The following is a 14,987-nucleotide window of genomic DNA, read 5'->3' on the forward strand; positions in this document are numbered from 1 at the left end:
GAGCACTTCGAACGATAGTACTTTGAATTGAGCGAGTCTATCGGACTTATCAAGATAAGGCGACGACTGCAACAACCGCCCAATCGATCGTCTTTGAAGGCCTCGCTATTGTGGCAAAGAACTGTTGATTGCAGGCGGACGGAAGGTCTCACATGGCTTCAATGTGAGGAAAGTATCGAAGCGTCTGATGTCTGCGTGGAAGTAAGTAAAGGCAAGAGCGATACCATCGAGTGCGAATGCCTGTGCACGGTCAATGTTCTGCTGTCAATGGCAAGTGCCTTCAATGTTGTCGCAAAGCCATCATTTCCAGGCAACATCTCACTGTCTTCATGTTCTTCTCCTGTACTGTATCGTATATACAAACCGTACCGCACATTGCATCTGCATCTATCCAATCGTCGTGTATTTCTACCGGAGTTGACACCCGAAAAACGATCAATCTCCAACATCCCGCATCCCCGCCAAGAAAATGGCAACGCGACCACGACGCGCCCTCGCGGATCTCACGCTGAACCAGCCGGAACCGGCAGGCAAAGGCCTCGCAGCATCCATCCACGCCCCACGCAAGATATCCCCATCACCATCATTTCCCACCACCACGACTTCCACCAAAACCCGGAATAACAATGAGAAATTAATGTCCTCAACTGCGTCCCGCCCAGCGAATCTCAGCAACCTCACCCCCTCCGAAACCCGTCTCCGCCGGCGCGAATGGAACCGCGGGCCCTTGACCGATCTCTTCCCCTTAATCCCCTCCGCACCGCTCGAACGCCTCCTCGACATCTGCATCGACGTGAAGAATTATACGTACAACCTCTCCGAGTCGAAGTTCTGGAATGCGCGGCGGCTGACTAGTATCGTCGTGGCGCACGTGCGGCATAATTACAGCGATTACGACCGGTTGTTGCGCGAGGAGAGGGTCGAGCGGTATGAGGCGCGGAGGCGGTCCGGGGACCAGGTGTGGAGGAAGTTGAGGGAGTGGTGTCCTTGGGAGGAGGCGAATCCGGTGTTGGAGAGGGCGTGGAGGGCGACGCTGGTGCCGCCTGAGGAGAGGGATCCGACGTGGGATCCGATGGATGTTGATGAGGAGAGTGATGGGGAGGGGGAGGAGGAGGCTCCGGTGGGTGGCGATGGGGTGGAGGATGATCCGATGGATTTGGATTGAGGGTTGACCACTATGCCTCGGGGATTTGGAGCCTTTCACGACGCAAGATGGATCTGCGGCTGTCCGAACGCATGATGGCCACCAGAAAGGTCCTGTTCCTCGACCGGCGTTCCTTCGCTCGTCATCTCGTGCGAGATGGGAATCGACCCATCAAAATCCTCCTTCTTGTGGGGATCCCGACCAGGAGTTCTTTCCAGATACTCTTCGATGCTGGACAACGTCGGCTTAGTGTGTAGCCAGATCTCCTCGCTCGCGGCCGGTTCGGGGTGCCCTTTGCGCTTCATCTCCCAGCGCTTGAACTGCCGGAAAATTCTGGGCGACAGACGATACAACCACTCGTGCTTGATCTGTAGCCTCATGGCCATATACTTCTCCTTGGGCTTGTGCATGGCTGCGGACGGAATACGTTCCAAAGGACTGAGCTTCGCCTCCAACAGGTTCTCGTTCTTGTAAGCTCTGTTGACTTGTGCGAGATCGGCTGGAAGCGTATGGCTGAGAAATTCCAGACTCGCGTTGATGTTCAGATCCAGCGCTCGACGCGGGTTGGCGACCATTTTGAGGAAGAACGAACAGACGTTTGGGTATAGCAGCGAGAAGTCGGATTGCGAGACGTGTACGGTACCACGCAGAGTCATCAGCCACGATGGACATGGGTCCGGTTCGCTTTGCGCTTCTTCCACCAACGATGCCACCAGTTCGAAGTTGCTCGGCCAGTAAGTGAACGCCTCGCTGTTGATGGCAATGATCGGGGCGGAGATGATATGATCTGTCTCGCCGCGTGGCCGGGTCCCGGCGCCCCAGATGTCGTAGATTATGCCCTGGCTGATATAGTTGAATCGGTCGGTGTGTCGAAGCATCTCAACTGCTGTGGCCGCTCCAAAACTGTGCCCGCAAATCGTGACCGAGTCCGTGTGGATTGCATTCTTCCACCTCTCCCAATGAACGCCGTCCAAACCATGCCTGCTGGAGCCCTTATACCCCTTCTTTCGCAAGTTGCGTTCCGCCACCTTCTTGCCACGCCCCTTGTTCAAGTCACACATGACAGCATACGCCTCCTCAAGCTCCGCCATCCGCAAATCAATCTGCGCCTGCCTCAACTCCATATCCACACCTTTATCGTTGTTCGGCGCAGTGTCCTTCGGATTCCCCTCGGGAAAGATATAATCAATAATATCGAACCCACGATCATGCTCCTTCTTCAAATGATCGATATGTCCCCTCTTCTCGAGGTCCTCCGCGGACCCTTCCCCAGATTTCGCATGGTTGATATACGTCCGCGGCCCGGACCCATCGCGATGCTCCACGGCGCAAACGACAAACCCATAACTTGCAAACTCCCCGCACACGGACGAGTACATCGTCCTCGTCCCACCCAATCCATGACTAAACAAAATCATCGGAAACACAGGCTCCTCGCTCGCGCCCTCGGGTTTCGTCCCTCGCTCCACCTTCACCTGCTTGCCCCTCGTCTTCGTGTCCACCTCTGGAGCCCAGTACCGCGCCAAAGGCGAGTTTCTCCAGGCCGGCAGTTTCGTGTACATCGTCGGGAGGAAGACTGGAATCGCCAGAGGCCCCACGCCCGCAAACCGTCCATACCCCTCTGCAATGCTGATCCGCGGCCGGCCGAGCCAGAGTTCCCGCGAGTGTGCGGCGCGGCGCTTAGGCGCATCTGCTTTCGGGGGCGTCTGCTCGGCCGTGTAGCCGAAGACGGAGGCTGGATAGTAGATTGTCATGAGGACGGTTTCCAGCTGGAGTAAATGTCGATGGTGGCGTTTGATGTGTGAGAACGGGTGGGGATTCTCTGCTGGGACTTCGATTTCCATCGTACCGACTGGGTATGGCCCGGTGTATGTTGGGAGTGACCGGCCTGGGAAGAGGAAGTAGTCGCGGAAACCGCGTGGTTCTCTGGGTTTGGGTTTCTTTGCATGGGGGAGGCTTCCAGTCTTTTCGCTCCCCAGTTTGGGGTGGTCGGTTGGGAGCCTCATGGTCGCGGTGGAAGTGTTGGGGTAGAAACAGATGCCGTCACTTCATCACCAAAGAATGTACAGTGAAGGTAAGAAGTCGAAGAAATCGGAGCACCGCGACGCGGCCGCGGGTTAGCAAACGACGGAAAGCATTATGTTGGGGGGCAACAGCTATTATGTTCTCTGCAAGATACGAGAACGGTGTATAGTGTTTTCGGCGTGCTATCTGGTCAGTGGCTTTTGAGTGAACGGATGCAATGGAGAAGCTAGGAGCCCGCGGAGGTGACGTTGAAGGCGGCTTTCACATGCGAATTGCTGATTGGGTCGGACGAACTCCCGCTCGGTTGGCTTGGCTGACGTCGATGTATTCTCAGACGAAGACTTCAAGTGATTGCGGTATCGACTGTGATCCATTTGTGAAACTAACTAGCGACTCGTGGGAGGGTTTGACATTCCTTCGCTAACGCAAATGAGCTCGCGCGTACAGTGAAGCGCTCACCTCGACCTACTCGACAGTCGAAAGAGGCATTCTGCGGACGGGCAGGAAGCTATAGCTAAGAACACCTAAAAAGCTAGTTGGGCAATGCAATGAGCAATCAATCGACAGTTTGGATTTTGAGTTGATGACTGCGTCAACTTACCTCGTGCCTGCTGTCTGTGTTTTCTTTCGATGCTGGATAGAGAGACGTTCTTCGTTCGTCCCGTTGGTTTGAATCTCCCCAAGGCGTTATGCGATTCGGTTCGGTTCGGTTCTTCAGTGTTCACTCCCACGCAGCATTTCACCCTCCCTGCTTCTGCTTCTTGATGGGCAGAGCTGGCACGGCAAAGCCTTGGCTGTCCACCTTCGCAGGACCGCTCGTGTTCGTGCCACCGCCGACTTGAGTGAAGGTTCCTCCCTTGAACCAGCGATCCTCCTCAGCCTTGCGCTTGCGATTCATCTCATCGCGCACCTTCGGATCGACCAACTCAAGTCCTTGGACTGGAGTGAATGCAATCGTCGACACGGTACCACCGGTGTTGCCGACATTGGTCCTCAAGCCCGAACCCACGCCGCTCGTTCGCAGACCTTGAGCTTTGAGAGCTCCGGGAGTACTCGGACCACCACCAAATCCGCGTAAAGACGTCGCAGTCCCGCTCGCAGGAGTCGCACCACCCCAACCTGCATTCTTCTTCGAGAGCTTCGCTTTGGTCCGGTTGTCGATCTGCTGAGCTCGCACACGTCCGTCGTCTTGCGCTCCAACCATACCCAGACCCTTTGTGCTGTCACCATACCCGACTTCAGCCTCTTCTTTACCAAACACCATGCGGTTCTGAGCTTTGCGCAGATCAGTCATGGCGGTAGCCTCCTTCATCTTCCTCACTCGGCGTCCACCACGCTTACGCGATGGTTTGTCATCTGGAGCTGGCAGAGCTTTCACTCCGCTGTTTGGTGGTGCTTCCGAGAGCTTGTTGATGGCCTTCTCAACTTCATCAGCGAAAAGCAGACCTTGGTCGCCTGAAGGAGATTCGTGGGCAGCGTCTACTCGAGCCGCAAGCACGACTTTCGCGGCCAGTCTACGCATGGCCTGCTTCTTCAAGTCTTGGGGAACCGCGCGAATGATCTCGTTGTGATAGAGCACGCCTTGGTTCCGCACACCGACGTTGGTAGCAAGACCAGTCGCTCTGGCACTCTTCTTGTTGCCAAGGGATGGTAAATTGGCAGCTGGGGTCTTGCACAGGCCTGATATCCCTCCGACATAGTTGATGAGTTGCGCGGCAGTCGCCGATCCGATAAGTGCCGTCAGGTTGGGTGCGAACATGGACATGCGCGATTGCACGTAGTCAGTGAGTACCTTCTTGGCGTTATCAAGCTTGAGTGTCATCTGACATGCGCGCTTCACGGTGGCCAACTCGGACTCTGAAAGCGGGGTGCCAGTCGTGGTGGTTGCCTCGACAGTAACGACCATGAGAGATGGGCCGTCGAGGACTTGCTTCAAGGTCTGACCCACGATATTGTCGTTGCTCTCGCTGATCTTTCGAATGTCTTCCATCGGTCCATTGCCGATGATAGCAACTGCCTTGGCGTAGTCGAGCGGATTCTGAATGAGCGTCTCCAGCTCTGGGAAGCGCACCGAGTAGTGATCGCGAATGAACTTGTGGACAAGGATGATCTCGCTATCGATACCAGTGGAAAGAGTGTTCGACTGCGTGAGGAGCTGGTATTCCGGGTTGTCCTCAATCCGGCCAATGTTTTGGGTCTCCTGGCCTGGTGGCAAGCTTTTGTAGTATTGGATTTTCTGTAGCAGGCCGGGTTGGTTAGGGCTGTGTTCACAAGCGTTTGTTTAACGACGACGAGTTGGATGTATAATTGGGGAAGGGATGGCTTACCTCAAGCAATGGCTCCAGCTGCTTCATTAGACCTGCCACGCTGCGCACGTCGGTCACGTTCTGCAGCGCCATCTTCTCCACGCGTGCCTTGGTCTCCTCCTCCGTTTCGTCTTCCTCCATCTTCAAGTGACTTGGCACGTTGCTGCCATCCACATCATCGCCTGCCGCCTCTTCGTCTCCATCCAGCTCCATCGCTCCATCCTGTCCGCTGCCCGCCTCGCTCTTCACGCCGCCCGCTGTCTTTGACACATCACCAGACTCACCAAAGTACTTGTCATCAACTCGCTCCTCCTCATTCTCGTCACCCGAGTCCTCGAAGTCGTTGAACAGCTCGTCCGCAATGGTCGCCATCTTGGGTGGTGTGTGCGCCTAGGCGCGAGGGATGTGAGGCGATATCAGTCGAAGATCGTCTTCCGTAGAGGATGGCGGTGTTTTGGTTGACTTGTCGCGTGAAAGGCGAGGACGTGTTGTGGTTTTTGGAAGTGAAGTCGCAAGTTGAAGTGCGGGCAACTTTCAAAGTCAAAGCCAAGCAGGCTTTGCGGCAACATTTCTTTGCGCATGTGACAACCGACAACATCACCTCTTCTCCACCACATCACCACCCAACTGCCCTCACACTGAATAACATCCACCATGGAGTCGTCGCGCGGCCCTCCAAGGGTCAAGAACAAGGCCGCCGCGCCTCAGCAAATCTCCGCCGAACAGCTGCTGCGAGAAGCAGTCGACCGACAGGAACCATCTCTCACTGCGCCTACCCAGCGATTCGCCGATCTCGAGGAACTGCATGAATACCAAGGGCGAAAGCGAAAGGAGTTTGAAGACTATGTGCGCCGTAACAGACTTAACATGGGCAACTGGTTCCGGTATGCCGCCTGGGAACTGGAGCAAAAGGAATACAGGCGTGCCCGCAGTGTCTTTGAGCGTGCTCTGGACGTTGAGGCGACCAATGTGCAACTATGGGTGAGGTACATCGAGTCGGAGATGAAAGAGAGGAACATCAACCACGCGAGGAACTTGCTTGATCGTGCGGTTACGATCTTGCCTAGAATTGATAAGCTCTGGTACAAGTATGTGTACATGGAGGAGATGCTGGGCAATATCCCGGGGACGAGGCAGGTGTTTGAGAGGTGGATGTCGTGGGAGCCAGATGAGGCTGCTTGGAGCGCATACATCAAATTGGAGAAGAGATACAGCGAGTTCGATCGCGCGAGGAATATCTTCGAGAGATTCACGATCGTGCATCCCGAGCCAAAGAACTGGATCAAGTGGGCAAAGTTCGAGGAAGAGAATGGGACGAGCGATCTTGTAAGAGAAGTCTTTGGCATGGCGATTGAGACCTTGGGCGAGGAGTTCATGGACGAGAAGCTGTTCATTGCGTACGCTCACTTTGAAGCGAAGCTGAAAGAGTATGAGCGTGCGAGGGCAATCTACAAATATGCTCTAGACCGCATGCCTCGGTCAAAGTCAGCAATCTTGCACAAGATGTACACACAGTTTGAGAAGCAGTTTGGCGATCGTGAAGGCGTGGAAGATGTGGTGCTGTCAAAACGAAGAGTTTTGTACGAGGAGCAGGTCAAGGAGAACCCCAAGAACTACGACGCCTGGTTCGACTACGCTCGATTAGAAGAGACAGGTCAGGATCCGGAGAGAGTACGGGATGTGTACGAACGGGCGATCGCGCAAATGCCTCCAAGCCAGGAGAAGCGACACTGGAGGCGCTATATCTACCTGTGGATCTTCTACGCCCTGTACGAAGAAATGGAAACGAAGGACCTGGTACGAGCAGCCCAAGTCTACGAAGAAGCCATCAAGATCATCCCCCACAAGAAGTTCACCTTCGCCAAAGTCTGGATCCTCAAGGCCCAATTCCACCTCCGCCAGCAAGAGCTCGACCGCGCACGCAAAACCATGGGCATGGCAATCGGCATGTGTCCCAAAAACAAGCTCTTCCGCGCCTACATCGAAATGGAACTCAAACTCTTCGAATTCGTCCGCTGCCGCACCCTCTACGAGAAATGGATCGAATTCGACCCCTCCAACTCCCAAGCCTGGATCAAATTCGCCGAGCTCGAACAAGGTCTCGAAGACCTCGAACGCACCCGCGCCATCTTCGAACTCGCCGTCCAGCAAGACGTCCTCGACATGCCGGAGCTCGTCTGGAAGGCGTATATCGATTTCGAAGAAGGCGAGGGCGAATACGACAAGACCCGCGAGCTGTACGAACGTCTCCTCTCCAAGACCGAACACGTCAAAGTCTGGATCAGCTACGCGCATTTCGAAATCAACGTCCCCGACTCCGCGGACCAGGTCGCCGAAGACGAGGACGCGGCCGTCAGCGAAGTGGCCAAAGCCCGCGCGCGGAAAGTCTTCGAGCGTGCGCACAAGCTGTACAAAGAGCGGTCGCTGGTCGAGGAGAGGGTGTCGCTGCTCAATGCCTGGAAGGCGTTCGAAGATACGCACGGTAGTGAGGAGGACAAGGAGAAGGTGGCGAAGCAGATGCCGCGGAAGGTCAAGAAGAGGAGAAAGTTGGACGATGATTCGTTCGAGGAGTATATGGATTATGTGTTCCCGGCGGATGACGAGAGTAGTGCGAAGATGAGCAAGCTCATGATGATGGCGCAGAAGTGGAAGAGGGAGAAGGAAGGAGGGGCGGAGGCTTGAGGTGGTGGTATGTAGGAGTATGTTGTTGAAGATCCGAGGTCGAGAATGAACATTTCACACGTGCAGTATTACAATCTTTTCTGACTTTCATTGTTTGCAGGCTGACATTGCTTTCCTGGTCTCATTATTCTAGTAAGCGCGTGGACTGTCGTCAGTCTTCTCATCATGTAACCACCCAATCCCAATGCGTCTGTCTCCATGGTGATGGCACAAAAAGCCTATGGTACATGTTATACAAGCAGCGTCATTCCCTCCCCTCGCCTCTCGCATGCAAGTCCCTCGCTCTCATATCACACTCGCCCGACTCCCCCTCCCAGTCAGAGGTCCCTCATCTCCACTCGGCTGCCGCTTCTTCCGCAGCTTTCGACGACTGTCCGCACTACTTGACCGAGGCCGTGAGCTGTTCTGGAGACTGACAGGCGGGCCGTCGAGGGATTGCTCGCCGGGCAGGGAGACGTTGAAAGTGCCGGGTTTGAGGATCTCGAAGCCCGTGCCGTGTCCGCGAATTACGGAGGAGGTTCGATGTTCGAATGAGGGGCGCTTTGGTTGTTGTGACTTCGTGTCGGCGTCGTTTTGTGGTGGGACGTGGGCTGGGAGTTCGATTGGGGATGCTTTGATTGGGCTTGAGGGTGCTGATACGAAGCTATCGTGCGAGTCGAGTCTTGGGCGAATGGTGAGGTTGCTGTCTGCGCTTACTGGGCGGTATCCTTCTGGTAATGGCGAGGGCGGTGCGGTCTGGCAGAACTGCGTGAAAGGCGTGACGTTGGGCATACTGGATCGACGGATCTCCGGTGGGAGAGATTCGATCTTTGGACTTGTAGGTGAGGTGTTGGATGAGATTTTCATCAAGCTCGAACCTTCGCCGGGCGATGGTGAACGCTGGCGTTGTTGACCGAAGTAGTCACCAGGCTCAGAGCTCGATGCAGGTAGGCCGCTGGTAGCGATACTTGCCCATTCGCCACTGAAGCCAGGCTTGCGTACTCTCGGAGCAAGTTGACCTGTCTCAGCAGCTTGAGAGATGCGATTGTGGTGCATGAGGTCGAGTTCATATGACTTTTCCCTAGGCCTGGCCTGTTGGTTGAGCAATCGAGGCGCTGATGCGGCAATCGGCTCGGTATCGCTCGTGCCGTTGCTCGATTGGTTCGAAGAATTGTTGCTTGCGAAGTTGTCGTTCATTGCCTCGTCATGGTCGTTCATGGGCCCAGATGCTTGGTAGAGTGCCTCGAGAGCATGGAGTGTGCTGGTGGCCGAATCCTGGCGGAGCAGATACGGCTGTCCGCTGAACTTGGTCAACGAGGAGGGAGGATGGCGGGTTCGTGCAGGTTTGGCGATAGGTGTGTCCGGTGAAGAGTCTCGACTGGCATGGCTATTTGGAAGACGTTCTGCCGAGACTGCTCGATCGAAACCGGAACTCGGAGGTCGCGCAGTGCCTGTTGTAGAGTTTGAATCGGATCTGTCGTGGAGTTGAATAATCTCGACTTGCTTCTCGATGTCGACCCTGTAGTCTTTGCGTGGTACGTGATCCCAGCCAGATGAAGCTCTGGAGCTGTCGCGACTGCCAGGCTCTGGGGTGTTGTTGCGCGACGAGTTCCAGACACCCTCGACGTCCGCACCGCTTTCAATGGCTCTGATGCCGAAGGGAACATCTGCGGCCTGCTGTTCGGCGGTCCGCTGACGTTGGCTCATAGAGCGCTGCAATGCCTGCTCCTGCTTCTCCTTCTCGGCCAGCGCGACATATTTACGCAATTTCCAATGTGTGTGGCCAAGTTTGGCGCCGCCGAGGGCTACCGTGACAACAATAGCACATGCGAGGATCTGCATACCTGTCAGCTATATGTACGCTGGTCGCGCATGCCAGCGCTTGCCACATGGAGTAATATCTACTTACGAATACCAGTTTCTGCCAAGTGGCCCAGTCGGTGAAGAATTTTGCCATTGCGAGTGTGATGTGTCGCCAGCATGTGTGTCGAGGGCAGCGGCGCAGGTTAAATGTATGTCAGGAGTCGTGGGTCGTGAGCTGGTCACTGGTGCTGTAGGTCATCTGGGGAGCACGTCAGTCAATGCCGCTTCTTATTGTCGAAGTCGCATTGTCGCGTGGAGAAATGGAAGAAGTCGGGGTGAAGGCGGCGGGGCGGCGGCGGCTTGACATACACACTGCGTGAATGTAGCACGTCCCTCGAAGAAATGACGAGGTGACGTTGGTTGGAGGAGGCGTGTGCGTGTGTCGCTGAAAGCACCACCGCGACCACACCCGCCAAAATGTTGGACCGCCAGGATGCCCACAGACCACCAGATGTCCCAATGATCGAGCAAGCGACTGGAATAATCAATTGATTGCTGGCCGGAAACATTCAATTGCAACTTTTCATTCCGTTTTGCTGTTTGCCGTCGTCGAATGTCCGTGGAGAGCTGTCGTCGCTCGCGTAGGCGTCGTCGATGTCACCACCAATTAAACGAATGTGTGCCACCACCAGCTAGAGCGGTGAACGCCTTGGATCCGCAAGACACAAGAGAATGGACGGCGTTGTCTGCCCGATTAGTACGCACGGCTGGCGAAAGAATGTAGCAAGAGCGCGAACGACTGGAGGCTCAAGAAGAAGCATCATGGCGAACGTGGAGTGAGCCCACCACTATGGTCGCGACAACAGCAAGCATGGCCAACCTGGCGAGGTGTGCGACACTCGCGTCGTCAGGTTACCGTTCCGTCTTTTTCGCCGCATATGCGAGTCCCCGTTTTGGTGAAACGAGAGGCGTGCTTCTTGCGCCATGAGCGATTCATCTTCGACCACCCATCCCGCTTTCAAGTACTTCTGGCCGGCGATACCGACACCACAACGTATGCTGTGCCATCGTTCAGCTTGTTCGCGAATGCCTCGTGGAAGACGACAAGTCCCAAGCTCTTGGTTGTGTCCCGGCGAAACACGATGCTGTTGTCCCAAAACAAGGGGTCAGAGAAGGCACCTCTAGCCCGTTTGGGATGAAGACGAGTCCGATCATGCTCTGTACCTTGCGGAGAAGCACGAGTCGATGCAAGATCGGATGTCTATCCAGTTTGCCTATAACCTTGCAGGAGCTTTAGCAGGCCAGTTTCTTCAGGCAGTCAGTCCGATGGTCTTCAATAGGAATCGTTCCAAGGGGCATGATTTACGAGAGTCGATCGCGTTGAGGCACAAAGACGCTTCTGTATCATGACGTGCCCGACAGCATGGTACACCTGTCTGTCTAGCTTCTGGTAAAGTGACTTGTCACACCAGAAGGCATGCGAAGGAACAAAAGAGGAGGGAATTATGACGTTCGAAAAGGCTCTCAGACTTCGCCAAAATCGAATCCTTCGACGGGGTCCGCACAAGCCGAAACCCAGCCCCAAATTTCGACAAATTCCGGCACCTTGACTCGACCCATGCTTCACCACAATGTCACAAAAGGATGCAAAAAAGATAGCTGAGAACGGTTTCGATCCGTTGCCCTCCGGGTTATGAGCCTGGAATCGTATCAGTACAAATTCAGCGCAATAAGGCTTTGAGGCGACCCACCCGGCGCGCTTCCGCTAATTACAGGTCAGAACAATGATCTAGGAGTCTTTTGAGGCAGTGTGTATCTACCTGCGCCACTCAGCTTGTTGAGAATTGAGCCATGGAGCATTCCAAACTCGCTGCTGATTGGTAGAGAGTGAACTTGTGTCAAATTATATAGCTCAAGACGGGAACTTCCGCGTTGAGCCGTCTACCATGCCCTAGGAACACACTTCTCGGCACGGAGAAGGAGAGGGAAGACTACTTGTGAGTTCTCCAACAGTACATAACTACGTTTCATGCTGACCGCAACCCCTTTGTTCGATCAGGCTGAGCAAAGCCTCAGCCTTGCGAGCTATGACTATCACGACCGAGCGCTGGTCTTTTGAAGCACCCTTAAGGCAGAGCAGAACGGAAAATGACGACAGGAGCCATTAAGGTCCTGACCAGTTCGTTTGAGGTGACTACGAAGTGTCCTTATTGTCTCATCAGCGACCCTTGGTCAAGCTTGCGGATCTGCATTCGAACCCACAGAGAATGAAGACTGGCTTTGATCTAATGAGTATCTTAATCAGAATTGACAAGGTCCCCGTGGAAAAGTCTTCTTCAGTGCCATCGATCATATTGCGGCGCCCTTGCTGTCTATCTAATTTATCGAAAATTCTTGGAGATGCCGGGCTGGACACTTTCGAACCTTTCCAACACCTCTTTCCAGACCTTAACCGCGATCTTCTCTCCTCGCTCCGACGTCACGAACGGCGAAACACTGAATCAAAGAATATCAGCAACCTGCTTCAGCCTTGGGGAGATATCAAGAACTTACACCTCAGGCCGATCCGACCTACAATCGTCCAAATACTTGCCATCCGTATCTCGGCCTCCCTCAGCGGCATGCACCAACGTTCTTCCACCTTCCTCTGCGGTTCGAAGGAACGTTTTGGCCAAGACCTTGAGGAATATGCTCGAAAGAAAGCCATTCATCTCTCGAGTGATGTCGGTGGCGACGCCTCCTGGGTTCACGTATGAGGTGATAATGTGGCCTTTTGATGGTTGCCTCAGTTGGGCGTGAAGTTGGCGGAACGCAAGGAGTAGGATGAGTTTGGAGGTTGGGTATCTGTTGAAGCTGACGATTAGACACGAATCTTTGGAGTCGACTGGGGAGTGTCTGGTTACCTCTCAGCCATCCGAGCACTCTTCTCATCAGCCAGCTCCTCGAAGATCTTCTCCGCGTTCTGCTCCGGAAAATCGGTTGTCCAGTGCATCCAAGAACCATTGAACGTCAACACGACATCCGTATCGAACTCCTCCGCCGTGGCTCGAAGTTTCGGAAGCAGCGTCAACGCCATGAACAACGTTCCAAGGGTATTGATCCTCACACAGCTTTCATCGCCATCGATTTCTTGATACTTGTACGTCAGAGTACCAGCGTTCTCAACAACGACATCCAGACGGCGGAGAGTGTTGGCTCGCTCTGCGAACGCTTTGATCGAGCTGTAGTCGGCTAAGTCGACCTGCCAGACCTCAATGGCATCTTTCGAGCAGTGTGTTGTCTCTTGAATCGATTGAGCTGCGACTTGACCTCGTTCCAGGCTCCGGACTGCAAGAATTGTCTTCTCTGCTCCAAGACGGACAATGTGCCTGGCTGCTTCCAGGCCCATTCCACTGTTGGAACCTGTGACGATCACTGTCTTCCCGGCGAACGATTTCGTTGGAATGGGAAGCTTTACACATCTCTGTGATGTCCAAAAGTTGCTCAAGCTCAAGGGGACTGCAGGTGCCATTGTGAACGACAATTGCCTGGAAGCGATACAGTGATTTCGATGGATCTTCTCTCATAGGATCGACAACGGGGTCTCGCAATCGATTCGCATGAGACATGGAGACGACCATATTATTCTACTACTTATAACATCACTTCATCGACCAGAAGCATTCAATACAGTGAATCCTTTGAAGCTCAAAACGCTATAGCGCGGTGAGCACTCTGCAGGCAACCCTCTGCGACAATTCCTTCAACAGCTTAGCGTTGTGAGCACTTTGCATTAGCGCGAATGAGCTTCATCATCTGCTGCGTCCTGCTCACATTATCATGACCACTCACCAAGGCCGCGAAGACAACTATGACTACATGCAAGACATTTTCAATGGAACAACCAGTCAGGCCGAGTCCCAGCGAAGCCGAAAGAAGCAGCCGACGAATGGTCGATATCATTTCACCGTTTCAGAACGCCGGCGAGGACTGGTCGGGCCTCAAGGATCCACGAGCAAGGCGCAAACTCCAGACTAGACTGAATATGCGAGCTCACAGTACGTTCTGTTGCGCATGATATCCAGTGGCAGCCGACTAATGAGTGCTGGTGGCCGTAGGGAGACGCAAAGCCGCTCACGACAGTTCTCACGCTCCAAAGTGGAAAAGCAGCGAGTCGGCTCTCTCGCAGCGTAGCGACACCAAGTCGAAGTCTAGTGCGCTCTTTGCGTGTTGCATGCTACCCGAAGTTCGAGACCCAACGTATCTGGATGCAGCCGTCTTCGAGGCCAAGTCGGATCAGGCCGGCCCCTGGTCCATAGCACCAATCGACTCCAAGGGGTGTTGTCCCGTTGTCCAGATCCCTGGAGTTTCACATTATGGAGGTGACTTCTTTCCAATGTCGCTGGACCATCTTATCCGAATGATCGAGTACAGTAAGTATTATGAATCCCGCAGGGAACATGGTTAACATCCCTGCTATCTGGACAGACCTCATCCGAGCATTCGTCACAAACGCAGCAATTCTCGACATCCTGCATCTGCTACCAAGCAGCGAGACTTGCCCACCACTCCACGACAGGATGCTGCTCTTCCCAGTTGGCGGAGCTCGCAGAATCCCTGAGACTCTGCAGCCTTCGTACCTGCAGCGGTCCACGGATCACGCCTACGGGATCGACCTTTGGCCTGATGCAAAAATGCGTGATAATATCATCGTCGCCGTCGCCAGTGGTCTGCTAGATCAGCACGAGTTAGAGGCTGATCTCCTCGGGACCGTCTGTCCAAACACCGTCATCCAAAATCGCAATGCTGGCAGTCGTGGAGATGGACTGACAGCCAAAATTCCATCAGAGGAGGAGGAGAGAGTCTGTGGGGTCGTGGTCTGGACGACACCTTGGTGTGCCGATGGCTATGAGCTGTCGGAAGCTTTCATCCGCAAATACCGGTGGCTGCTGAGAGGATGCTACGACCTGCTTCGAGCGACGAATCGTTGGAGGGCAACTCGCGGCGAGGATCCAATTGTCGTGGAGCTGTAGTCCGCCCTGAACGTGCTCTCTTCCTCCGGTTCGCTC

The 14,987-nt window shown here is 54.5% G+C and overlaps 7 protein-coding genes across 7 annotated transcripts; 3 read left to right on the forward strand and 4 right to left on the reverse strand.

The window, feature by feature from the left end:
* Positions 1–637: 637 nt before the first annotated feature.
* M409DRAFT_69149 (uncharacterized protein) lies at positions 638–1,165 on the forward strand (the record flags this gene model as incomplete). Its single annotated transcript, XM_033818156.1, has 1 exon — positions 638–1,165. The coding sequence occupies one exon, from the start codon at positions 638–640 to the stop codon at positions 1,163–1,165; it is 528 nt and encodes a 175-aa protein (XP_033663098.1).
* Positions 1,166–1,200: 35 nt separating this feature from the next.
* On the reverse strand, positions 1,201–3,150 carry M409DRAFT_27217 (uncharacterized protein; the record flags this gene model as incomplete). Its single annotated transcript, XM_033808474.1, has 1 exon — positions 1,201–3,150. One exon carries the CDS (start codon positions 3,148–3,150, stop codon positions 1,201–1,203), a length of 1,950 nt encoding a protein of 649 aa, XP_033663099.1.
* A 758-nt stretch (positions 3,151–3,908) lies between these two features.
* On the reverse strand, positions 3,909–5,847 carry M409DRAFT_27218 (uncharacterized protein; the record flags this gene model as incomplete). The annotated part of the gene is made up of 2 exons (XM_033808475.1): positions 3,909–5,405; positions 5,497–5,847. The coding sequence occupies 2 exons, from the start codon at positions 5,845–5,847 to the stop codon at positions 3,909–3,911; spliced, it is 1,848 nt and encodes a 615-aa protein (XP_033663100.1).
* A 282-nt stretch (positions 5,848–6,129) lies between these two features.
* On the forward strand, positions 6,130–8,157 carry M409DRAFT_58333 (uncharacterized protein; the record flags this gene model as incomplete). Its single annotated transcript, XM_033813881.1, has 1 exon — positions 6,130–8,157. The coding sequence occupies one exon, from the start codon at positions 6,130–6,132 to the stop codon at positions 8,155–8,157; it is 2,028 nt and encodes a 675-aa protein (XP_033663101.1).
* Positions 8,158–8,442: 285 nt separating this feature from the next.
* On the reverse strand, positions 8,443–10,093 carry M409DRAFT_27220 (uncharacterized protein; the record flags this gene model as incomplete). Its single annotated transcript, XM_033808476.1, has 2 exons — positions 8,443–9,972; positions 10,046–10,093. The coding sequence occupies 2 exons, from the start codon at positions 10,091–10,093 to the stop codon at positions 8,443–8,445; spliced, it is 1,578 nt and encodes a 525-aa protein (XP_033663102.1).
* Positions 10,094–12,320: 2,227 nt separating this feature from the next.
* M409DRAFT_27221 (uncharacterized protein) lies at positions 12,321–13,450 on the reverse strand (the record flags this gene model as incomplete). Its single annotated transcript, XM_033808477.1, has 3 exons — positions 12,321–12,435; positions 12,493–12,783; positions 12,843–13,450. 3 exons carry the CDS (start codon positions 13,448–13,450, stop codon positions 12,321–12,323), a joined length of 1,014 nt encoding a protein of 337 aa, XP_033663103.1.
* Positions 13,451–13,789: 339 nt separating this feature from the next.
* M409DRAFT_58336 (uncharacterized protein) lies at positions 13,790–14,951 on the forward strand (the record flags this gene model as incomplete). The annotated part of the gene is made up of 3 exons (XM_033813882.1): positions 13,790–13,976; positions 14,037–14,351; positions 14,407–14,951. The coding sequence occupies 3 exons, from the start codon at positions 13,790–13,792 to the stop codon at positions 14,949–14,951; spliced, it is 1,047 nt and encodes a 348-aa protein (XP_033663104.1).
* Between the last annotated feature and the right edge of the window lie 36 nt (positions 14,952–14,987).

The sequence above is a fragment of the Zasmidium cellare genome (assembly GCF_010093935.1).
Source record: "Zasmidium cellare ATCC 36951 unplaced genomic scaffold M409scaffold_36, whole genome shotgun sequence".
In the NCBI taxonomy this organism is placed as follows: domain Eukaryota; kingdom Fungi; phylum Ascomycota; class Dothideomycetes; order Mycosphaerellales; family Mycosphaerellaceae; genus Zasmidium; species Zasmidium cellare.